The sequence below is a fragment of the Simochromis diagramma genome, unplaced genomic scaffold (genome assembly GCF_900408965.1).
Source record: "Simochromis diagramma unplaced genomic scaffold, fSimDia1.1 OVJJ01000150.1, whole genome shotgun sequence".
NCBI classification, from domain to species: Eukaryota; Metazoa; Chordata; class Actinopteri; order Cichliformes; family Cichlidae; genus Simochromis; species Simochromis diagramma.
In genome coordinates this window covers 1,257,602-1,284,323 of record NW_024387083.1, presented here as the reverse complement: position 1 = coordinate 1,284,323, position 26,722 = coordinate 1,257,602, and the positions used below count along the sequence as shown (strand labels likewise).

Here is a 26,722-nt window from a genome sequence, read left to right as displayed (position 1 = left end):
TAAATAGTATATGAGTGATAAAATGCAGCAAAATGAAGGCCCCTTTCTCATTTTTCAAACATCCTGCTACCTCCAATATGTGCCTCATTAAAACCACATCTCGAATACCAACTCCTCATGTTCCGATTCAGTTGTTTATCTCATTCATGCCATCTCCTTTTTGGCTTGATCAAAGAAAAACGAAATCTTTAAATAATTTTCTTATTCTGATGCTTTGTTTGTTTACATAACACCAAGGTGACGGGGCAGAGGTCGATGCGTAAACCCGATCCATATTCTGTGGGAGATTGAAATCTCCCCTTTGCAGATCCATTTGGTTCTCGTTCAGTGTTTAAATTTTTTTCTGAAATCATCAAAAGCGTTTCGGAAACTTGTAAAAGGATTCATCATCTGGAGTCCTTGTTGTTGAAGTCCTTTGTTGTTGTCTTTGCCCTCATCAAAATCGCAGCTGCTGCAGCGTCGTGTGATCGAAACGTTCATTGTTTGGTGTCGTGAGTCTGGTGGAAGCGAGCCTGGAGGCAGCTGCGGGTGGGGGTGGGGGGGTCGTGGATCATTTTTATGCCTTTGCATCACCGAGTAAAACGTGCTTTATTAAAGAAAGTCCAGGAATTCTGTGCGACACAAGCACTGACTTTAATAACGAGTCCATTCTGGGGCCGTGGCAACTGCAACACTGTATTTATGACAAAGATTTAAGGGCTGTTCATCATCAATCATCTGCTTTTCTGCCATCCGTTTTATGCAACATGATGTGACTCCGTGGCGTCTTTATGAGCCTTAATAGCAACGACTACTACCAGAGAATTAAGGATAATCTCTTGGTTGCGTTATTAGAAGTGGATTTCTAGTTTTAAGCATCAGATTAGGGAATGACTTTATCTATTAAAACTACACTGCTACAGCTCTGTACAGTATCTGTACAGTATATATATATATATATATATATATATATATATATATATATATATATATATATATATGTATGTATACACACACACACACACAGGGGACGTGTTTGCCTATACAGCATTAAATAACATTAAAAGAAAAACTTTATGGTCAAAATATGACTCTGCTATACTGTATGTAAAATGTCATTGGCATAAAAATCGCTATGGAAATCCTCCAAAAAGACTACTTTTTATTATAAATATTTTATAATACAGTTTTATAGTTGAGAACAATAAGCTGTAAAGAAGGGTGTAACTGTATAGCTGAAGCCATAAAATAGTTATGCACATGTTTTTTGAAATGATAAAATGTTGGGGGAACTGTAAATGTATTTTTGAGCTCCATCTAGGAATCAAAAGTGTTGGAGAACCTCCTAAAAAAGCTTTACATATAAGTATCGCTTTTCTGTGTGTTATTACTAAATGATACCACACTACTACAGAGACATAGCTGTAGAAATGAGGGAGAAAGCTAACTTATTATAGTGTAAGTCATTTAATACAATCTAAGTGTTACTTTTCTTTTTATAATACACATAAAGTACAGAAGCACTTCATGGATATGAATGAACTCTTGCGACTTTTCTGAAATATCACCCACATATGCGCCATAGGTGTTATGCAAGCATTGTATAAGCTCTGTGCACTGGAATCAAGTACACGTGACGCATTCGCAGTAAGTGCGCGTTTGTGTCTCCGTGTGCCCAGATCAATAAACCCACTGTTGTCGTGAAAATATGGCTCTGTAATCTGCAGCCTAAGTGCTGTCTTTCCCTGAGATCACAGACCGCCATGAGACATGAACCCTGTTTGATTTGGCGCACGCCTCCGGCTCATCATACCAGCGACTGTACAGGATTATACACAGTGAGAGAATAATTGCTCCTGGATAAGCAACAATTGCGCTGGAATTCGTTCCTTCTCCACCTCTGAAGAAGCGGCACATTCTTTTCAGCCGACACACACACACACACACACACACACACACACACACACACACACACACACACACACACACACACACACACAGAAAAAATACAACCCTCGCACAACCCTCTCATACATGTTGTATGGTTAGACATCTGACACCTGTTGACAGGGTTGGTAAATTCCTGCTGCCGCCATGGCGCATTTTCAAACCATCCGTAACAAAATTTCATTAGAGATCATCGTGCACAGACATTTGATTGTTTCTGAAGTGTAATCCCCCCCCCCCCCCCCTTGTAGACGGGACGAAAAACCGCCTCCACCAAGCTGTGGGATGCGTAATTTTCATCCAATATGCACACCCACCGGGAGCGCTTCCTTACTAACCCTGATAGATGGCACTTGAACATAAATAGATTGCAATAGCATAGCTCTAAGTAGGCCCTTGAAACCAAATGAAAGCAGACCCAGAAAAGACACATTGCCACTCTGGATGTCCAATCAAAGCAAGCAGCTGTTTTGCAGTAACCATTCCTTTCTAAACTCATAGAAGATGAAGCTCTGTCCTGCAGTGTGTCTCTCTGATTGCATACAGTATGCTAGACCTAATAAAATAGCTTATTTAACCAAATTAACTAAATGTTCTTCTTTAATGAGCTGCAGTCACCCGACTGAGAACTTTTGCACCAGTTTTAGTATTAGATGGTAGCAGCATACAGTGGAATTATTGGAGTTACTGGCCGAGATTTACCTGTGGCTGGGCTTTTCACTAACTCAGTTATTTGGCAAATGTGTGACAGATTTTATTGAGAGGCATTTGGAGCCTGCTACTGTGCACATGGCTTATTATCAGCACTCAAGCTATTGTCACTGCAGGAAAACCACTACAGTGGCAGTGTGAGCAGAGTGGGGATGTGTGGATGAGATAACACAGCTCATTAGAAGAGCCTGGGGACAGCTGAGGAGATAGCACTTATTATTTTTCATGATGCTCTCGCAAACATAGAAGTTTTTTTCCCCATGTGAAGTAAATATTAAGGATCATTGACACCAAATTTTTAAAAAAGAATGAAATTAAGATGTATTTCCTGCTTTTTTTGTCAAATGTTGTTGTGTCTGAAAAGTGATTGTGTGTTTTTAAATGATGACTTAAGTGTTACAGTATGTGGAAAGATGAAAAGTGCAATACCAGCATCGGCCTTCTTGGAGAAAGACAACTAAGAGCATTCCGTTACCTAGTCATGAAAAGGCCCTGTTGCATTTTCCCTCACACTTCCCTTAAGTGGAGATAACATCTGGGATAAGAAAGCAGCAAAGAGTAAGAGGGAAAGGGAGGAGGGAGCCTGTGTGTGTGTGTGTGTGTGTGTATGTGTGTGTGTATGTGTGTGTGTGTGTGTGTGTGTGTGTGTGTGTATGTGTGTGTGTGTGTGTGAGAGAGAGAGAGAGGTTCTTCAAAGCCTGGCATAGTGCGTGTTGGATCAGTCTTGGGGAGGGAGGTGTGGGAGATAAGCCTGCGACAGCTGCCAAACACCTCTGTGTTTTACTGTGTGTGTGTGCGCGCGCTTCTGGGCCTCCCATTCAAAAGCAGTGTTTTTGAATCCGAGCCACCTGCCAGCTCCGGTCTCTTATGGCAGGTGTGAATCCGTTTGTACGTGATTCAGACCACTGATGAACATGGAGCATATGTGACAGTCTTATCGCCTGCATCTCCCTGTAATAACAGCAAGACGGGCGCACTGATGGAGAGATTACCAAAATGTGAGGTACTGTGGGGGCTGCTCATAAAAATGGTACATGACTGACAGAGGCAAAAAAAATAAAAAAGTAAGAAAAAATAAATTATATATATAACACAAAGATGATAACAGCTGAGAATTTAAATGTGTTTAATATTAAAACAAATATGAAATTATGGTATATATATATATATATATATATATATATATATATATATATATATATATATATATATATATATGACAAAATGGTGGTGGCTAACCAACCGGACATAGTGGTGGTAGACAAACAGAAGAAGACGGCCGTAGTGATCGATGTAGCGGTTCCGAATGACAGCAATATCAGGAAGAAGGAACACGAGAAGCTGGAGAAATACCAAGGGCTCAGAGAAGAGCTCGAGAGGATGTGGAGGGTGAAGGTAATGGTGGTCCCCGTGGTAATCGGAGCACTAGGTGCGGTGACTCCCAAACTAGGCGAGTGGCTCCAGCAGATCCCGGGAACAACATCGGAGATCTCTGTCCAGAAGAGCGCAGTCCTGGGAACAGCTAAGATACTGCGCAGGACCCTCAAGCTCCCAGGCCTCTGGTAGAGGACCCGAGCTTGAAGGATAAACCGCCCGCAGCGGCGTGCTGGGTGTTTATATATAAAATAACTTGCAAAATTACCCTGCCACAAAAAACACTAAAGTTCCCCAAAAGCAGTGTCTTGTTTCACTTTTGCTTAAAAGGCAACGCATGCAACAAGACCTGGCAAAAATTATAGAATCAAAACACCTGAAGGACCACTTTGTAGCAAATAGAGCGAGCACAAATATGACACAAAACAAAGTTTGAAATGTGTGACGCATGAATCAAACAAGTTTAATTAAATTAGGTTAATTCATCACATATATTTTCCAAGTAGAAGAAGAATTGTGGAATCACTTTGTGTTCTGCGAGTCTGAAACAAATACCTGCACAAATCTAAATATGTTAAAATAAGCTGTTGTACCTGGCTAATTGAAAGGAAGCGTGGCCCCAGCAAGAGAGCTGTTAGTGGAAACAATGGAAAAGATTATGCAACTCCTTAAAGATGTTATTTGCACCAAAACAAGAAATGAAAAGCAAATGTGCAGAAACGTGAGCCAGTGTTTGTGAAGGAACGGTAAGAAATGGGCTGAATGAAAAGGGACGTGCATACAGTAAAGCCAAAGTGAAAAACCAGCACTAACACTGAAACAGAGATTACAGCAATCATGTACTGTCTGCCGACATTATGCTGAAACTTTAGTCTGGTGACGTTTTGGTGAAACAAATAAAGACGACTGCCTTAACCTTCCATGACCCGAACTCTTTCATGGCATGCATTTTTAATTTCCCTTTGCTATTTGTGCTGATTGGGACCTGATGATACTCTACAAGGGCCTGAGATCCACATATGAGGACATTTGTTTAAAATTTCAATAGAACAGTGGCAGTACAATATCCTCGTAAGTAGATATCAGGCCCTCGTAGAGCAGAATTTTGTATTGTGGTCTAGATAACCCAAAATGTGATGTCCACATATGTGGACGCCAGGCCCTCGGAGGTTTAGAAAGAAAACAAGCACATTTGCCTTCATCCTGCTCATTTATCAAATATGGGTTGAATGTCCGGTGAAGGGCGAAGAGAAGATGATTACCTCACCAGGAAAGCCTGACAATGGGTTTCTGACAATGTCAGCTCAATTTATCTATCTATCTATCTATCTATCTATCTATCTATCTATCTATCTATCTATCTATCTATCTATCTATCTATCTATCTATCTATCTATCTATCTATACTTTCAGGAGAGAAGGTCACACTTCAGTCAGTTCACACCCTGTTAACTGGCTACCCATAGTAATTAAGGGTATTTATTACTTAGTTTAGCCAGTGGTAATAAAGCAGCTTACTAATTTTTTCTTACTAATCTTCCTCATTGATGTTCCTCTGAGAAACATAACTGTGAAAATCACAAAGACAGACTTGAGATAACAGAAGCTAGCTAACATTTTACAGATGCTCCATATTTACATTAAAAAATTGACCTAGACACAAAAGCATGTATTTACGGAGCCCCGCAGGGGACATGGGAGAAAAAAAAATTAAGACGGACTTTTGCGAGATCTCGCAAAAGTTTTGCGAGATCTCGCAAAACAAACTCGGGATCTCGCAAAACAAACTTGGGATCTCGTAAACTTTGCGAGATCTCGCAAAACAAACTCGGGATCTCGCAAAACTTTTAGCCGCATTCTTCCCGTTAGCTCGAAGCTAACGGGAGGTCGAGACCTACTACAGCCGGGAGGAACACCGCTTTCTTTTGCGAGATCCCGAGTTAGTTTTGCGAGATCTCGCAAAAGTCCGTCTTAATTTTTTTTTTCTCCCATGTCCCCTGCGGGGCTCCGTATGTATTTAATGGACTATGCTTATAAAGTTTTGACTTGCCATTTTGATTTTTATTTGTTTTTTTATTTTTACTTTGGACAAGGAGGTAGAGCCAGAAAGGTAAACAGTATCAGTTAATGCTAGCTCTAGCACGTTAGCTTAGTTAGGACATAAATACCTCAGTGTTATGACAATTTTCATAGAATTTAATGAAGTATTTATACAAAATCAACACTGTACACTTGTACTAGCCTATGCTTATTTTCCCCATGCTTAATTTTCTGCTCAACATTTGGAAGCAGCCTCAAGTGGCTCTTGGAGGAAACACACTTTGTGTCACTTGTGTGTTTTGAGCCAAGCTCACAGGTCAATATAGCTAGTCAGCTTGTTAATTGCTTAAACCAAGTATTACTGTCATTTCAGTGACTTGTACTTGGTTTAATAATACTTGTTCTGATACACTTCTTGTTATAGCTAATAATCTAATAGCTAATTGAATTGAACTGTGTGACCAGTGACAAAAGTGTGAGAAATTAAACAGGTACAATGTCATTTTTATTCACACGAGCTATGATTTCAAAAATGAATTCTTTATTTAATGCATCAGTGCAATATGTATCTTGGGGTCGATATTAACAAGTCTCTCAGATGCGTGGGAGAGCGGAAGAAAGTTTTCCTGCCAGACATCACCAGAGTTCAGAGGTTAAATTCACAAGCAGGTGGCCCAGCGTCACAGAGCTTGAACCAGGACGTTTCTTTTAGAGGCTTCATTATTTCCAATCCAGACCACAGCACACCATCTGTTTCAATAACCTCGTCTTACTCTGACGAACCCATACTGGGAGATTGAACTCTGTGATGTTTTTTAAGAAAGTGCATTTTCTCAGACTGAATTTGGCTGCCTCATAATTGCAATTTGGAAAGTCTTTAAACTTGTGTGCCGAGTTCGTCACTGTCAGATAACAAGCTCATATTTCTAAAACGTCACCTTTTCAGGAGCTAAGAAAAACAGCGCTGTTTTCTAGCTTGATGACACCGCATTTGGTTTTGCGTGTCCATGGGTTTAGAGTGTGTCAAACGACAGGGGACTGTGTAACCACGCAACCAAAGTGAAAACATGAAAATCAGAAAAACTGAACGGTTTTCAATGGCATTACCACAAAGGGTTGTTTAAATTCAATAAACTAAGTAATGAACTTATTATGCTTAGCCCAGCTGCAAAATGTCAAGGTAGGAGTTTCTGCATTAGTGATGAAAGTCTCCCTCTCTCTTTCTCTCTCTATGCACTCAGCCTGCCACTGCAATCTGCATGCCCGCCGCTGTCGTTTTAACATGGAGCTGTACAAGCTGTCCGGCCGTAGAAGCGGTGGAGTCTGTCTCAACTGTCGCCACAACACAGCAGGACGCCACTGTCACTACTGCAAGGAGGGTTACTACAGGGACATGACCAAATCCATCTCTCATCGCAGAGCTTGCAAAGGTAACAGGATGGTATGGTGTAATCCTTGGAATATGAATGATCCTCAGTCTTTCTCTAAGACCAACCTTTGGACACATGTTGAAGGTCTCTTCCAAAAGGAAAAAAAATGCTGTGCTTGATACAATGTATACAAGTAGAAACACAACAGTTTAAAACAGACTTGAGTAAGCGACTTTTGGCTGCTGCCTTATCACGAGGTTTGGCATAGCAGGTAGTTCCATGTGTTTGATTTGGCAGATTTTTACACCGGATACTCTTCCTCACATATCCCCAAAGGGATTTGTATCTCTGCCTGGGATGAAACTGGGGATGTTTCGCTTGTTAGGCAAATGTTTAAAACCACCACACTACAGAGCCGGCGAAACAGATTTGAGTAAGCAACATCTAAAAATCTCATATCTTGTAAGCTGCACAAAAAAAGGCTTAAAGCCAAAAATTGAGGGCTTTCAGGTGTGGTTGCTTGAAAAGAGATGTCCACTAGGTGTCACCTCAACTCATCTGTACCACTGAGCTGGACCTCTTGAGCATGTTTTCGGCGTTGGTGTGCTTTGGATTATTATTATTGGATTATTATTAACATTATCTGAATGTCATTATCTAAGTCAGCGGTCCCCAACCCTCGGGCCTCGGACCGTGAGTCGTATAGTACCGGGCCGCGAGAGTTGAGGCTCAGGTGTGAAATGTATCGTTTTCAGGGTTTTTATTGGTTTTCAGCGTTATTTTGTTATCATTTTTATTGTTAACTCGGTTTTCCTGGGTCTTTTCACGTGTGTTATGAATAAATCTTCTTTTTTTCGGTACCGGTACTAGTTTTATTTTGTTGTATTTATCCGCGACACCTTAAAGGCCGGTCCGTGAAAAAAATGTCGGGTGAAAAAACCACCACATGCCCACACCACCAATGTCTGGGTATGCGACTATCTTTTATATACAGTCTATGTTTGGATCCAGAAATCCCAGCCCTTTAAAAGAGAGGCTACCAAAAAAATAAATGAAACTTAAGTTAAGTAATACAAATTTGGCCAAGAAATACTACAAAAAAATGCCTACAAAAATCACAAAAAAAAAGGAAAGATGTAGTTTTTATAGAAACTGTAACCTCCAAAACCAGGCTCTTTGTAATAGTTTATACACTCACTCTTCACCATGCTCAGGTATGACAAGAATTCGTTAAAAAGTTTCGAGTAAAGCACACACCTATCTTGGTGTCGATGAAAGGACCCCTGCAGCTCCCCAGATATTTGAGGTTCTCAGTGAATCCCTGACAAGACAAACATAACAAAGCAAAGGTGCGAGCTGATCCACTGAGTGGAGCGGTGAAAACAGCTCGCTAATCGTCCCTCTCTTCCATTCATACTTCCAACGCACGTATGCATGTGGACGGGGAGAAAGGAAAAACAACACGCGCACACAGGTGTGAGCACATACGTCGAGCTGCAGAGGATTAATGTGCGTGGGGGACAAAAGCTGAGCTCCTTCTGTCTTGCAGCACCTCTGGGAGTAAAGACAGGCTCAGAGGCCCTGAGCAAACAAACTGCTGTCACTCAGTCACATGCACTAGCAAAATACTCAACAGATGCACAAACAGTCCTGTGTGAGATATGTACAGTAAGAGTGCATGGACCGTTGTTCTTTATTTCTGTAATCAGTCGGGCTAAAGTTTGCCTTTTGGATGGAAAGTCTGGATAACAAATAATGTAATTTTTTACTAACTTTACAGCAGTGCCTCAGCATGCTTTGTTTAAACAATATTTCACCCTGCCTCTGTGCATTTAATCTCCAACCTCTTCCCACACACTAATGACAAATGAGAAACTCTGGATAGATGCTCATAGTGTGGTCTTCAGCCACATCCACCGCTGAGCTCTGATTGGCTGGTGACAAAGTCTTGAAATGCCTATCCTCTGGTGCCTCTATCCTTGGTACACCGCTGGCTATCAAAACACTGGAACAGCAACGTGATATTTCCTACTGCATGCCACAACAGCTTCCTCTCCTAATTCACTCAGACTTCTCCAGCTCGCATGAAAGGAAAGCGAATGCACGAGAAGCCGAGCCCACAAATGTGTTTTATAGAGGCGTTTTATATCAGAGACACCCTCAAACAGAGCTTGCTGCATGAGGCGAACTGAAGCCTGATAGATCATCTGCGCACTTAGCTTAAAACATGACGAATGGTTCTTCGCGGCACTGTTTCAGTCTGCCAGCATAAACATTTTCTCGGGCTATATTTGGGGAGTTGTTCAGTTCAGGGGGTCAGAGCTAAGAGCAGGTTATTTTAACAGAGGTTCTCACTGCGCCTAATGGTGAAGCAACACCCATACATCTTTCCAAAGTCTTTACAAACAGCTGTAGTGTAACCTGAACACTTGAAGCCCTTCTTCCCATCCCCTTCACGTGTGCTGCTCATTGCTCTGGAATCAAACCCAAACAGCCTGATTGCTGCCTTACTCCTCAGGTGACAAAAACACGGTGATGTGACATCAGTTAAAAACCGCTATATTTATTGTTCAATTCAGCCAACCATCCCACTCTGCTGTTGTTGGACAGGAAATACAGCGCAGCGCCAACACAGCCAGGAGGAATTCTGCTTTCATTCTCCGTTCCTGCGCCCGCCTGCTTCCCCCTCCACCCCCCAAAATACTTCACATCTCAACAAAAAACATTCCTCCCAATAATTTGCTTGTAGGTTTAGTGGGAAAAAAAACAGGCTCTTCCTTATACTGTGCCTACTTTTCCAATAGCTACATGGAATGCCTCATGCTTTATTTCCCAGATTAACAACTTCACCCCTCATCAAGCGCAGTGTAAACATGGCTCATGGAGAACCACAGCGCACGCCGCCCGCCCCTAACAGTTTGTTTTTTCTCGAATTACCTCCTACGGTTGGCGGCCTAGAAGTATTTAACTAGGCACGGTGAGTCCAGAGAGATGGAACTGGTACATGGTTCACTGCATCGTACCCCCCCTTCCCTCCTAAACCATTCAGTAACCATTCATGAAATTAAGTCATGTTTCCGGTATTTAACACCTGTTATGAGGGCAATAGTACTGTAGTTTTCCAGTGGTTAATATACAGTCTAGCCTATCCATCCGCTTACACAGTTTTAGATCAAATATTGTTTTGGAAACCTTAAAGAGTTTCGAGTCAAGTCTACAACTACTTAAATAAATATGATTCAGAAAAATAATATTTAGGAAATATGCTTACTTGCTTTCAGCGTTAGTGTTATTGTTAGACTTTGGCAGTTTAGGCACATCTATAATGATCACTCTGAATCTTTAGCTGAATTCTTTCTTTGATAGAAGTCTGAAATAATTTTACAAGATTAAGACATTCATATTAGTGGCAGACTTAAAGACCCTCATTAGCAATAAGTAACTGCAGTGCTAGCCAGCTTAAGCTAATGAGGCGTAGTTCACCTACAACAACAGAGGTAAGCAGCATGATTGACAAATCTGACACCACTGAGCTACAGGAGATGTAAACTAGACTTGGAAGAACCCCAATTTCTACTTTGAACTATTAAAGATGTCATTCGTTACCTCGTGCAGCCATCTTTAAAGATACTGATGGTAAATTCTTGTGTTTAAATACTGAAATAGCTTAAAACTCTCCAAAACTAACAACAGGCTTTAACGCAAATGGAGGAAACATCAAACTTTTTGTTGTGCTCCTCAAATCATTCCTGAACCATTTTTGCTTCGTGGCAGGGTCCATTATCCTACTGAAAGAGGCCACAGCCACCAGAAAGTACTGTTTCCATGATAGGGTGTACATGGCCTGCAACAATGCTGAAGTCTCAAAGTAACATCCGCATGGATGGCAGGACCAATGCTTTCCAGCAGAATATTAAATAAAGTATTGCACTGCCTCTGCTGGCTTACCTTCTTCCCATCGTGCAGGTGTCAGGTGTTTCTACATAGCCAGTCATTCACGTGATGTAAAGAAAATGTGATTCATCAGACCAGGCTACCTTCTTCCATTGTTCAGTGCTGCAGTTCTGATGCTCATATGCCGATTGTTGGTGCATTCAGTGGTGGGAAGGGGTCAGCGTGGGCACCCTGACCTGTCTGCAGCTATGCAGCCTCATACACAACAAACCGTGATGTATTCTGATGCCTTTCTATGAGAACCAGCATTAACTTCATCACCATTTTGAGCTACAGTTGCTCATCTGTTGGATCGGGCCACACAGGTCAGCCTTTGCTACTCTCATGCTATCAGAGAGCCTTGCCCGCCCATGACCCAGTCACTGGTTCACCACTGTTCCTTCCTTGGACCACTTTCAAAGATACTGACCTCTGCAGACCGAGAACATCCCATAAGAGCTGCAGGTTTGGAGATGATCTAACCTACTCATGTAGCAATCACAGTTTGGTCCTTGCCAAACTCTCTCAAGTTCTTACATTTGCCCAATTTTCCTCCTTCTAACACATAAACTTTGAGTACATAATGTTTGCAGGTGCCAGGATGAAGTGAAAATCAGTGTTATTCACTTCTCCTGGTCATAATGTTGTGTAAGTACCTTTAAAGCATGAGTGTACTCAAATGTGCTAAAGAGAGTCTCCACTTACAATTAGCAACTCTGTCCTAGTGTGTGGAAGATTCATTAATCCACTTAAACACCATAATAAAATTACAGTCTCTCATGAAAAAATTAGGCTTTTTCTCTTTTTTTTACACTGCAGCAAAATAAATTAGAGCCACTTTAATTTTAAAGTCATCATCCAGATACTTGCTTCTATTGCTTGCCCTGGATCTTAAGTTATATCCATAAAATTCACCAAAGCTCTCCTCCAAAGTCATATTTCAATGTCTTTTAGTTGTTGGCTTTACTCTCTGCTCCCTGAAAACGACAACATGCTCGTCTCCATCCTGCTGTTATTAGTATCCGAAGCAAAGCCACAACCTGCTCATGAACTCTTTTGTCAAAGTGACATTTAACTCCCTGTGGTCTGTTGCTCATGGGAAATTTTGTTAATTAACTCCTGCAAAAACCTGAATTATTGAATAAATAACGAAGTTGGATTGTTTGAGTCTTTGATTACAGCCTTTATCCAGACATATGAAGCAAGTCTCACAGCATTTGTTGACAAAAGACCTCTTCCAAGCCTGGATTTTAATCAGTGTTGTCATAAAGTCAATAGGATTTTGGAATGAGGTTTAATTACTTGTGGAGCAGAAACCAGAAGTTACAGTTTAGCTTTGTTCCCATACTAGCTTGAAATTTTATTTGTATGAACTGATATTTTGCAGTATATACATGCAAACATACAGTAGCAGTCAAAAGAAAACTAAGCTGGTTGAAATGGTTCGACTGAAACAAAACATCTCTCCATCGCATTGTTAATTTTTATCGTTAGCTTATGTGATGATCATTTTATTGCAGCTATGGTTTCCGTTAAACGACCATCCCTTGGATTTATGTGAAAAACACACTGGTGTTGATTTCTTGGAGGGGAAAAGAGGTAGATCCCTAAAAATGTCACCATTTGGTTTTATTTCAGCAAACTGGCAGAAGCTTTTATATGATACGAATGAGGCAGAAGAAAAACAAAGACGTTAGGCTTTCTTAAAGAAAGATTTAATAAGTATCCCCTAATGTTCATAAAGCTCCATAAATTCCAAGTAAAAAGCAACGTCTACTGGACCACTTCAAGCAAATTTCGAATGACTCTGCTGGTACACATGCAGGACTAATAGGGAGGTTGGGCTTCAACTTCAAACACTGGCTTTATAGTAAAAGTTTGGCAGTGACACACACACAGAACAAATTTCTCACATTTAACGTGCGATCCTCCCAACTAAAAGCTTAAACACACTTTGAAGTGCGTTCCACTGGTCCATTACTGGGAAACATTATTCAGGCAGTATTTGCAAGGAGCCCTTTTGCCAAAAGGCTTTACATTGGAAACTCAATCTGAAGAGCGCACAGCCTGTCTGATCGCACCGAAGCAGAGGACTCAAAGCCGGCTCGCGAGGAGCTCCCTGCCCTCACGCACAGACACATCCGCGACGCGCACACGCCAAACATTTGGTGTCGTGCTGCGCGGTGAAAGTGAAACACTGTAATTAATCAAGTTATTTACCCTGCTGCGTGCCTTCCAAAGCAGACCTAATGAAGAATCTTATGGTCGTAATGGGCGGAGGGAAGCAGTGTAATTTGATTGAGGTTTTATGCTGGTGCAGGGCCCAGTTCCCCATCTGTGATGGTCTGGAAGCAAAACACAGCCTCCTCTAATGCGAATGATTTCTTACTAGGTTTTAGTGCTAAGATGACTTTTTTTATTGTATAGAATATGTAGAGTCAGCAGAGGACAGGCCCGAGACATGCTGTAGTCATCTGTAAGCTGATATCTGTTTTTTACTTTTAACCGCTCGTGTTTCCTTTCTTTTTCTTTTTTTAACTTGCAAGTTGTTTACTTGTGTACAGTTTAGCTTGGTGCTCTTCTTCCCTCTTTAGCATGCGATTGCCATCCAGTTGGAGCAGCAGGGAAGACGTGTAATCAGACAACAGGCCAGTGTCCCTGCAAGGACGGCGTGACGGGGATCACCTGCAACCGCTGTGCCAAGGGCTACCAGCAGAGCCGCTCTCCCATAGCCCCCTGTATCAGTAAGGGCTACTTCTACCACTTTTATTTATCAAATATTGTGTTTATTTTTCATTTTAAATGTTGCTACAAGCACACCTTTAACCAGATCACCTCCTACACCTCTAATTGGAGGTGGTGACACCCAGGTTGCCTCACAGAGAGGACCTGAAAAGGACAGACCGTGCCTTTTTATCCATGAATCCATTGCTCTCTGTCTCTCGTCCCATGTTATTTTTATCCCCTTGTTCCATCACTTTGGATAGATATTTGGCTGTTTAAGCCTGAGTCTGGATAAACAGACGATTACAGCTTGACTAATATGGCCTTGTTTGCCTTCGAGGCCGTTAACTCGCAGTAAATCCCCCGGAATGAATCCAAGGGATTGATGGCTGATATGTTTATTGGCTGTATCTACCCCTGGCAGATTCCAGGCCCTTGGCAGTAAACACCAACGTCTCACAAAAGCAAAGATGGGTCACTAGTAGCTGCTTTAGCTCGGGACATCGTAGGTGGCTGGTATGAACAGATAAGACAACAGCAACGTCCACGGTGGATGTATACACCCTAATGATTGTCCCCTGTGTTAACAGGGTTGACATTTCTGATAAAGCCCATGTGTGGAAGTGGAGCAGTGGTGTTTGTACAGTAAGAATCAGAGTGTTTGGCCAGAATTCACAAAGATAATTTCAAAGTGCAAACCTGCTGGACCAGGATCTCTTTAATTTTGCTGGGGCAGTTACAAATGTGGTGTAAAAGCTGGAAGAGACTCAGCTAGTAGAGTAGAATGGATTTGGTTTCTTGTAACTTTTTCAGATAATGTCTTTTGGTTTTAATAGTATGATATTAAATTTTTGTGTATATCTAAATCGCTGCCAGCTCCGAGTTTAACGAGACCAGCGGCCTTGGCTCACTGTACCTACAACATACCAGAGTCAGGAGGGAGCAGGACATTAATAGGAAATCTTTTCAGTACATCTGTGTGTCAAAATCAGCTTCGTGTCCGACGGCACTTGGAAATTCCTTCATGTTCTCACAGTTGGAATTATCGTTATTCAATATACAGAACAATATGGCGGCAGAGAAAATTGTCTCTTCACTGTGCTCCTTACTTTGTCACAGAGATCCCAGCTGCATCTCCGACAGCGACTTACAGCAGCTACGAGGAGCCGACAGGTGAGTAACCAAACAGATTTTGTGTCGTTTTTAAAATAAAATTATTTTTTTTACTAGATATTCCGTTTTCAACCTGCTGTTGCCCTTTCATTTATATTAATTCAGCTATGTTAATGTATCACCATGGGTGGGATTTTTTTTTAACTAAGCCAACTGTTCCTCCATGCGTGAAATCAGAAGTGCATTTTGAGCACACGCACATCTTTCCACGCTCCTCAGCTAAACGCACGTCGGCGAGGTCAGACTGATGCTGATGTAAACTCCAGATATTTTGCCAGTGCTCCCTGTGGCCTTGTTGCCCGTATTCCCAGCCTGCCCAGCAGCCTCCCCGGGGTTTCGGCCCTAATCTGATTACATGCTTCATTTGCACCAGTTTGTATTTCAATCAAGGCTGGCTGTACCAGCAGTGAAGCTCTGCCTGAACCTATTGTTCATGTGCTCTGACAAGAATCTCCATGTCAGGCTGCTGGCATTGGATCATGTGCCACGCTAGTATACCTTTAATGTGCAGCAGTTTTTGGGGAAGGTCTGTCCTATTTCAAATTATTCTTAAATAACCAACAGCAGCTTAAATAAATTTCAGCATATTAATGAGTTTTCACCGTGATCCAGGTTTGTTTAAATAGGCTGAGTCACCTCTGATCATCGATCAGCGTCTGACGAGAGTGGCGCCACTGACTTCAGCGTGCTTTGTTGCGAGCCCCACTTCCTGCTATAGTGACTGCCGAGGCTGTGTGGAGTTTGGATTCCTGTCAGAGACTCCAAACAGACACCACCCTCCAAATTAGGAGCAGTGTGGTCCCCGGGGACCCCGCAGAAAGAACGTGGCACTGCTGCAGAGATACACAAAGGGGGCGTTTGTCCTCACAGCAGGAGATTGGACCTTAATGAGTGCCGTGGGTGTAATGGCCCACAGCAGCAATTGCGCTAAGGGGCTAATGGGCAACGTCAGCTATCAAAGAAAGGTATGATGAAGGCCCCCAGGGGCCTGCAGGAGATAAAGAGCCCCACCACCACCACCACTTCATTTACATGGAAATCAGGCACGCTCGATATGGACTCGTCAGATTCATTTACTTTGGGATTTCCTCTTTTCTTATTTTTCCCGCCAACCCAGAAACCAGCCAGGAATTCCAGCAGAAATGCTTTCTCTACATACATGAATTCAATCCTCATCCCACGTCCCAAACCGCTCTTTTTTCCTCTCCCTCTCTCTCTCTCCTTTTTTTTTGAGAGGGAGGAGAGGGGTGTTTTTTTCTTTCTCCATCATTACCCAGGCAACCTCATTCACACAGAGTATAATGGGGAAGAAAGGGGAAGACTGGACAGAGGGCTGGAAGAAATAATGAAGTTTGTCCATATTCAGGCAAGCTGAAAGGTTCCCCCTCTCTCTCAATTGCCCCCCTCCTTTCTCTTCAGACTGCCCAGCCCAGCTTTCCCACCCCCCACCCCCCCATCCCCCCAGAGAAAGGAGCACAAGGCTTATTGCTCTGTGAGAGGCAGAGTGGGAAGTGGGAGGGGGCGGCGGGGGTACACTTGGAGATGGTCTGCTTCCAATTTGTGTCAGTCAGTGGAAAGTGGAGGGAACAAATGATTTCAATTTTCAGTTTGGCCTCTGGTCCCACCACCACCTTCCTCATTACAAAAGGTACCTGGCGGGGTGACAGCACACCAGAGTGGCCATCGATAAAGCCCCATGGCGCTCAAACCCACGTTCACATACAGTGAGGTAAAAGTGCAGGGGGGGGACGCTGCTGAGACATTAATCATAAGTCTGTGAGCTTCTCTGTCACTGCTACTCTCTGGAGGGATCCAGAACATTTAGCCCCGGCCAGCCTTATAGAGTATTCACATTCTCGCCTCATGTGGCTTAGAGTGTGCTAAGGGTCCCCACTAATGTCTGGTAGGTCTCCGGTTAATTCCCCCCCCCTGCGACCTTCTCTTGTGCACGAGTGACCTCAGCAGCCCTCAGAGCTGACATAAGGGATGCCAGGACAGTGACGAGGGAGCGGGCTGGAATGGAAAAACATGGGAGGCGTATAGTAGGAGCGTGTTGACGGACACAGGAGGATCTGTGTAAGCTGTAATCTGTTTCACAGTGGCACTTTGAAAGCATCCTTAAGACCCCGGGGGCACAAGGAGCGTGACGTAAGGGACTAAGTGTGAAGGTCATCCATCTGAAGCCCTGTCTGACGAAGCTCACATGCTGCGAATGTAAATTTAAAACATTTTCTTAAACTCCTTCCCCTTCTCTGTCTTCTTTTCCTCAGATTGCGAATCTCACTGTAAAGCTTCCAAGGGCAAAATGAAGATCACGTTGAAGAAATACTGTAAAAAAGACTACGGTGAGTGAGCCCAGCACACAGGAATATGCCCCGCCAGATGTCACAAGGTCAAATGTCTCAATTAATCTGATCCGGAGCATAGCCAGTCCACACCCTGTAGCTGGTCTTTGTGCTTTACTGCTAGGTTATTTTAAATAGCCTTAGAACACGTCCACTAATATAAAACCATCTCTGCTCTCTCTGAGAGTTTCCATGCACTCAAGCTAACATGTTTGACCCCTGGAAAAAAAAAAGGTTTATAAAAAAAAAGCACTCTCCTGAAAATTAAGCTTTTCAAGATGTGTGACCGTCAGCCAACATTCTGTCAAGTTGTAATTGCTCATTTGTTATGCTGATTCAGCTGATCTGATCGCATCACGCTTGTGACATATTTCTTTTTCTTATCCCTCATGAGTACAATAGAGACTCATTTGAAGGTGCGTATACATCAGAATTACCATTAGCATGGGTCACCGTGGGTGTTTAACCTTGATTAAGTCACTTATTAAAGTTGCTTGTGCAGTTGTGTGGCTATAGCGATATAAAAATAGTTGGCCAGTCACCACACTCAGCCTGACTTCATACCAGATGTTTGTGTTAAAAGAGTGTGTTTGTTAGGAAATAGAGGATGTTTTGAAAATGTAAATGCGTACAGGATCCATACCTGAACGCAAATGTGGATGGTCAGATGATGCTGCAACTGGCACACTGGTGCGAGTTACTGGTCTTACATGATTAGAACCAGTCATTTTAAAAAGTGTGAGGTATGAGAAAAGTATGGGACAAAATTAATATGTCAGCAAAAGTATGATATGTTAAAAACGTCATATTGTAACAAAAAAGTATTTAAAGTATGTATACAAACATTTGGAGCTATACAGTGGAGAAAGTAATGAAAGGGTCCTTTGCTGAATATGCAAATTTGTTCACTTCCAAAGAAATGCACAGTCTCAAATATTTTATGGTAGTTTCATTTTGATGCAAAGAGACAGAATATCAATCAATAAACCATAAAAAAAAACCCACATTACTTAAAAGTTATACATTTGTTTGCATTTCATTGATTGAAATAAGTACTTGATCCTCAAGCAAAACATCACTTAGTACTTATTCTCCAGGTTTGAACACATCTCAGGTGGGATTTTGGCCCACTGATCTTTACAGAAACTCTAAATCCTTTCGTTTTCTTTGCTGTTGCTTGGAAGCGCACAAATTTTCTACATGATCGTATTGCGCTTCTTCTTTATCCACTCCTTAGTTGGTATGTTTTCTGTCACTATCATGCTGGAAGACCCATCCATTTCAGGATACATTTGCCCTTCAATGCGGCAAAGTCATCCTGTACCCTAAGCAGAAAAATGTCCAAAAGCATAATGTTTCCACCTCCGTGCTTGACTGAGAGGATGGTGTTCTTTGGGTCATGCTCACCATTTCGCTCCCTATAAACACAATGGGTCCAGTTGATGCTGTAGAGCTCAATTTCATGAGAAAACGTCTGGTGGACCTGCACATGTGCTATCTTGAGCAGAGGGACATTGTGGGCACTGCAAGATTTTAATCCATTATGGCCTATTAGTATTTTTCAGAGTGAATATTTAGTCAGTAATGTGAAATTTACTTTGATCTGGCCTTTTTTTTTTTGTAGCACCTCTGCTGCTTTTTGCCAAAATAACTGGGGTTTTTTTCACAGCCCTACACAAGCTGTTTCTTTTGACTAAATTAGACAGAAGTCTCACTTTATGTGAGCACACACAAAGCCTAACAAGAGAAAGCTGGGGCTTCGTAAGCCCAACCATCACGGTTGTCTCTTACTGGGGTTTTAGGTTTTGTGGAGCCAGCTAACGTGAAGAAAGTCTGGCTTGAGTTGAGCTTGGCTTGCAATAGATTACTTTGGCCGAAAACTGGAAATGTAATAATTCAATCAGTCATTGTAGTTAAAGGAAGATTGTTATTTCCATGCACTGTAATTTGGATTTGGCAGTGGATCTGTTACCAATTTTGACACAAATACTTTGAAAGCAGGAGAGGGAAGCAGCAAGACAAAACAGGAATCAACAGACCTGATACTGATTAAGTCAGTCACAGCATGAAAGGTGGGGCTGGTGTTCAGGTGGGTTGCAAAGTGGCATGCAAATGCACTGCGATTATGTGCAGGCTACAGCAGCTTAAATAGATATCCAACATGGAATTTGCTGATGCTAGCTGATCTTCTGGAATAGTGACTAAGCTTCACTTTGTGACTTGCCTGAATTTAATTTGATTACTTCATGCACATTATAATTTGTGATTTTTGTTTTCCGCAAATTAGCTTTTTTTTTTTTTTCTTAATAGCCAGCTAAGCTAACTGACTTTTGGCTCCAGCTAAAAATTTACAATGCAGATGTGAATCTGATATTGTTCTTGACATCCAAAAAGGGTGATCTAATCACTTTGGTGACTGAAAGACTGAAACACAACATGAGGTTAGTTATTATATCTCACAGAAAGTAATGCTTGGATATGAAGATTAGGAACTGTTTAGGATGCATTGCTTTCTCACTATTTTGTACTGGGTAAAAGCCATATATATACAACCAGTTGTAAAAGAATCACAGTATGGATGTCTGAACTATGTTAAAATTATAGCAGCTTTGTACCCCTGCAGCAGAGTTTGTAAAAGACAAAGAGATTGCACAAACATGCACACTCATATACGCTTTGCCCAGGCTGGTTATTCTGAAGCTTTTTGCAAGGCCTACTGCAATTTCAGAGCAAATCACAAACTATAAGGGAGGCCAAAATACACAGAAATCAAATTATGTCATCAGTGAATGTGCAGGACACGAAGCGGCTGCAACAAACCGTTAACACGGCAGTGCCAGGTGTATATAAATATCACTATCACTGTGTTAAAACTGGCTGCAGGATATTTGATGTTTTGATGATTAATGATGCAGGTCCATTATGAAGCAGAAACCACAACCACACAGTGGTGGGGTGATAAAATAGACAAAATAACATATGCAGTTATTTAATTTCACTCTATCTCTCCATTCATCTACATGGTAAATGATTCAATGCAGATTTTCAGCAATGCTAATCAGTCACACTGTTATCCATTATCTGTTATCAGTGGAACCACATTTGTTAACAACAGAGACAGATACACAAAAAGTTTCAGCACATTATCCGGAAAAGGTAAACCACCCAGTTTTTAGTTAACTCACTAAAACTAACTTCATGTCAATTCATGCAAAAACTGGTTGCTGCAAAAAGTTTGTCCTGATCAGGGCTGCTGAGAGCCGTTCCTTTCCAGTTACGTTGATCTCTATCAGAGCTGACTAATGTGTCTTTCAATCGAAATCATTGGTGAAACGTCATCAGTTACACTTTAAACAGCATCCAACTGTAAATTGCCCAACTGTATTTGACCCCCCGCCCCTGCCCGTTACAGTTGGGAAGACAGTAATTCAGTCCATTTGTGACATTTTGCTACTGAGCCAAATTTAGCTATTATTCATATTTCCCTCAACTTAAGTCTTAGTTATTGGAGCTGAGACAGGCCGTGCAGCTATAAATCTGCCACGTTCATTAAGAAAAAAGAAAAAAAAAAACGGAAAAAAACTCTGGAAGCAGATGATTCTGGCGGCGCGGCACTGGGGCATTATGGCAGACATCATTGCTTAGCATGCATTTCCTTTGCCGTGGTCTAATTCATTTCTCAGGCCTGTCGCCTCGCTTTTGTGGGGGTTTTGAGTCTCTTTTCTGTTCTTCGGAGAGGGGGGGGGCACCCCCATGTGTGAGTGGCGATGCAGGCCCCCCGGGGGTCACGGGAAGGGGCCCTCTGTTTAAACACAGTTGTGCACTCCGCCGGCACAGAGCATTCCTCGGGGCGCAAACAGGTGGTAAATTAACCAGACGGTGACGGATTGCCACCCCGGAGAAAAAGAAATATGTTTTGTTTATTCAATTTTTGTTTTTCATCATTGCCGTAGCTACGGAGACGGAGGACATAAAGGGATTATATTCTCGCCTGACACCCTCCTCTGCACACACATACCCTCCCTTCTCCCTGCCACAGGGAGGACAATGAATCAAAGGGCCGCGTGTTTACCGACGCTCCGGGATGGTGCTCAAAGGCAGGGCCTCCCAGCCTAGCTGGCCACCTCTCTTCGCTCACCCGAGGGTAACAGGTCCCTGATCATTCACTCAGCTGATAACCAGAGGGGACAGGGGCCTCTGCACGGTAATTAAGCGAGCTCTAATTTCATTAGCCCTCGCCTGTTGGTGGCACGCAGTGTCAAGTCGCAGCACACCCAAAGAAGATAAACCCAGTGGGAAGTTTGGCTGTGAGAGGGAGGCTCGGTTGGCAGCCATTGTGCGAGTTGCAGGATCATCTCACACTTCCTCTCACAGTCTGCCTCACCAAACAGTGTGCGCTATTTTGTAATAGATTGCTTGACCCCGTGCTCCCGTTCCCTCTGTGCTGTCTATTTAGCTCAAACCAAGTGGCAGAAGGTGTGTGTGGATTTGTGTGTGTTTGAATACGTCGCAAAGACTGAAAACATACTTGAGAGAGAAAGAGAGAGAGGCAGACCCTGACAGAGAGACTGCGCCTGACAGAGTCTCCTCCAATGAGTCGAGCACAGCAGCTCTGGGGAGGAGAGCGCTATCTCCACTGGATTCTCACGCTGCAAAGTTGGATGGGGCTCTGGGAGCAGAACCCGGACAGCTCATGAGGTCGGAAACACATCCCGATTCTGCTGGAACTTTTTCTGTGGCTGCGAAGACAAATAGTGGCCCCTCCTTTCCTCCCCCTCCTCCTCCTCACACACCCTTTATGTGTCTGGATGAAGGAGAGGGCTGCGATGAATGGCGGGGCTGTGAGAGCTCCCTCTACTCAGCCCAACAAACCTTCTTTCTTCTGAAATTGTGTGCAATTTGCTCACACCATGCATCGACACACATACTTAAACACCCCACTCCTTCAGTTCTCTGCATTCTTGGCAACGATATAAGACGGGCGATGAACACGGAAAGTGATCGTGTTAAGCCAGAAAGGCGACTATAAGGCCAACCTGCTTTAAAAACAGAGAAAGTAAACCCTATTTTGTTATTATTATAAAACTGCAGAGGTAACGCATTAGCTGACACAGCGTTAAATTGGGTATACAAATGAGCATTATATGGAATCTAATGAAGTCTTGTCCAGATTAGATTGTGTTTAGGTGCTAAAAAGCGTCCTTACTGGCACGGGAGAAGCTTGCACGGACATCGACCAAGAGGACAAGTGTACAAATTTTCCATACATCTCAGTAGCACTCTATAGTTAGTCATTTCTAAATCCAAGCTCCAACAATGTGATGGCAATTTAGGGATTCCAATTCATGGTTTGCTGTTTTATAATTCAATTGATGTATGAAAAGCAGAATATAATTGCTTGATGAACCACCCGCGGGCCTCTCTTTGAGAATCTGGAGCTTAGATGATATACTATGCATACCAAGCTAACCCTCCCTCCCAGGAAGAGTCCTTCACTTGAAGGACATATTAGCTCCGGCGTCTTCGCTGTTTGGCTCTTGCTACTATCTTAGTGATGCAGTAATTACCTGCTTGGTTTGATGGAGAATCTACACAAGAAAGCGTCAGCGAGTGGAGCTCGAGTCACATCCTGGTATGAATATATCACTTGCAAGTGGTGCACCAATAGTTACCAGGTTTGGCCTGATTTAGCCTGAGGACGTCCGTGTTTAGATGTTCAGATCTAACACCTGAAAGACCAATTGAAAAGCATTCGTTTCAGAAGTTATATTACTAGCAGATGTGGTGTTTTCCTATAAAACTTCTTTTTTGGCCAGTTATGTTTTGAAAAGAGAATTAGAGAACCCTATATCCTATTTCTTCTCTCTTTAACCCAGCCTGGCCACCTAAAAGTAAAATGCCTCCGTGCCCTTTATGCCGATGCGTGCTTTCAGATGTTCTACATCAGAAAGCGTAGTGCAAAGGGAGTCAGGGAGTGCTGTGGAAACTGTTGCTGTAATAGGGAGTGTGCTCAGGGGCACGAAAAGGAAAGGTCCTAGGTCAGAGATGAAGGGAGGGGCCTGTGATATGCTGCAGATTACTGGGTTCAAACAGACATTTTTATTCACCCTTTCATGCAATGATATATAAACGCTGTTGAAATAGAAGGTGCTTGTCAATCATTCCCACTATTTTTCCACTTCACCAATTCATCTCAAGGCAAATGTGGTCATTTAAAATAATTTTGAAGGGCTCTATTTGCTGTAGTGTATACTTATAGAAGTCGATTTGATATATAATTATATAATTATAATTATATTATACAAGTTGACACTGTTACAATATGTTTTTCTGTCACTGGTATCCAGGGTTGTTTCCAGGACTTTTAAAATGGGGAGTGACTGAGAATGCACCAGAGGGGCCACAGGAAATCAGACTATTTAGTCAGAAATATTTAATGTACTTCAACGTGGAAAACGTGTATACAAGTCACAATTTTCAAGTTATGCAGCCGTGCATCCTATTGCATATTTGTTATCAGGAAAGCAGACCTGCTTAACAATTTGAAAATAGCCTTGTTGATGGATACTTTATTGAAAAGTAGAAAAGAAGTATAAGATACAATCCTTTTTAAGTGCCCCAATAGTTCACTGTATACTAGTATATTGAAATATACTTAAAGTACCTTAAATGTACTCATGTAACATGACACTTTTTACAGTCTTCTTCAGGATATTATTGGGCTGCAATTATTGCGTATACATCTTTAATGTTTAATTGGTGTTGGGGATTATATGTTCAGTTAAATGGTGCACCCCATACCTCAGCTGTAGACACACCCCTGTTGGTTTGCATTGAATTTGGTAAAGAATTTGACATTTACCTGTAATTTTAGCCAGATATTTAGATTTTAACCAGTACAAGGGGTGCTGATATCCACACTATATTACTATATTACTATATGACTTGAATCACTTTTTCTTGTGGGTGACTTAACCTGTGCTTTTCTCTTAAACCAGCTGTTCAAGTGCACGTTCTTAAGGGTGACAAGGCGGGCGAGTGGTGGAAGTTCACGGTCAACATCATTTCTATCTACAAACAAGGTGAGCACCGCATCCGTCGTGGAGACCAGCTGCTGTGGGTGCGCGCCAAGGACGTGGCCTGCAAATGTCCCAAGATTAAGCCCGGAAGGAAGTACCTGCTCCTGGGTACAGACGACGACTCCCCTGGGCAGAGCGGCGTAGTTGCCGACAAGGGAAGCCTCCTCATCCCTTGGAAGGACCTGTGGGGCCGCAGGCTGAGGAAGTTCCAACAGCGCGACAAGAGGGGGAAGTGCTAAAAGTATCTGCAGAGGAGAGGGAAAAAAGAGTCAGAGGCAGAATTAGGCCTCTGATGGGATGAAATCAAGGACGAGGGATAAGGATGGATGAAAAAAAAACTGGAAGAATTAAAAATAGAGAGACAGGTAATACGTAGGAGAAATGTGGAAATGACTGAGTGCTGCTGCTCTGAGCTGGAGCGAAGAGTTTAGTGTTTTCTTCTTTAGGAACAGTTGTGAAGGAGCTCATTCAACAGTCTGTCTTTCAGCGGTTGTTTTGTTGTATTATTGCAGAGTTTGCACCTAGTGTTACAGATATGTCTCACCCTGATCATTTTACCCACAATGCATTTTTATTAAAGCCCCTTGCTCGGTTTTTAAAGAGTGACACATCTTCTCTGTCACCCTGTTTGTGTCTTCAGAGGATCTTTTTCCACTGTGCTGTAAAAATCATTGTCTAGTTCAATGAAGACTTATAGCACGGCCGTAATTTCTCTCCACAACCTGCCAAACGTTAGCAAAAAATTTTCAGATACAAGTGAAAAAATGGTAATTGTTGTCTTATAGTGCCATTCTTGCTCATAGGCGAGTGTTACCTCAGTAAAACAAGAAAAAAAATGCCATTTTTCTGTACAATGATCTCACTACAAGCAAGCCTTTGCTCAGCGCTTATTGATATATCAACAGTATATTGTGGTTGTGACCTCTGCAATGTAAAGTAACCATATTTGGATACATAGACATTATTTTTAGTAGACGATGCCGTAGCATCAAGTAGGTGTAGAGTAGATTTGTCAACCATGCACTTATTTTTACTAGTCAGACGTTTAAGAACATATAAAATATGTTCCAACATTTTTAGAGTGCTGTCCAAAAAAGGGAAAAAAAACAAGCCTTTACCATTTAATAGAATGTATAGCTAGTAGAAACCCCGCTTGCCTCACTCATGACTCCATAGGCTGATGTTTCTGGTGGACTGTAACAACCCTGTATAAATCACAACTACAGTGGAGTCAGAATGTAGTTTTTTTTTTCTTTAATAAAGGACTAATTGTAAGTTGGACTTCCCAAGTATTTCCCAGTGGGAGAACTGATGAAGTGAACTATTTCACCTCATTAAAAAAAGGGGGGAGAGAGAGAGAGAATATCGACCTATCAAGCAAACCTCATACCACTGACAAACTGCATGCTCACTATTTACTGTAGCTGACTGGCTAATGATGATTGTGAATTATGTACACATTTACTTTGTACACAATATTCAATGTTGTGGGAAAATAACCTGTGGAGTGATAAAAAAAAATATCACAGATGTTTATTTAGCACACTGTGTAAAATATTCTTCACCTCAAAACGACTTTCTGAGGACTGAATTTCATCGTTAAGACTTGGTACTGGACAAAAAGGCATGACCGATTGTCTACATGTTATATAGCTGTATAGTATTACTTTTTTGTTGTTGTTAAAACATTAACTAGATCTATCCATGTGAAATTAACCAGAGTTTTTTTTTTTTTAAATACTAGAGGCTTAATAAAAGAAAAAGACAAACAAATGAATGTCAGACAAATTTCTCATGTTGTGCACCCAGGGGATCACACATACTCTCTCTCACACACAATCACACACACACACATACACTGAGAGAAACTTGGACTGAATTTACACACACGCGCGCACACAAGCAACACCCAAATACACACATGTACACTTTGACGTAAATACACGGGTACACCTCAGTACTCTGTGCATCATACTGTATGTATTTGTTGATTACAAAGTTTTTACAAAGTCTTCGCTCACTCAGCTGTACCGACATTTTTCAACCT

General features: G+C 42.1%; 1 protein-coding gene across 1 annotated transcript in view; it reads left to right on the top strand.

The window, feature by feature from the left end:
• ntn1b (netrin 1b) overlaps nucleotides 1-26,427 on the top strand; it is a 47,257-nt gene extending 20,830 nt beyond the window's left edge. Inside the window, exons 3-7 of the mRNA XM_040045789.1 lie at nucleotides 7,293-7,481; nucleotides 13,949-14,098; nucleotides 15,198-15,251; nucleotides 17,522-17,596; nucleotides 24,595-26,427. Coding sequence (XP_039901723.1) covers nucleotides 7,293-7,481; nucleotides 13,949-14,098; nucleotides 15,198-15,251; nucleotides 17,522-17,596; nucleotides 24,595-24,914 — 788 coding nt within the window. The 3' untranslated portion in view covers nucleotides 24,915-26,427. The remainder of the gene's footprint in view (nucleotides 1-7,292; nucleotides 7,482-13,948; nucleotides 14,099-15,197; nucleotides 15,252-17,521; nucleotides 17,597-24,594) is intronic.
• The last annotated feature ends 295 nt before the right edge of the window (nucleotides 26,428-26,722 follow it).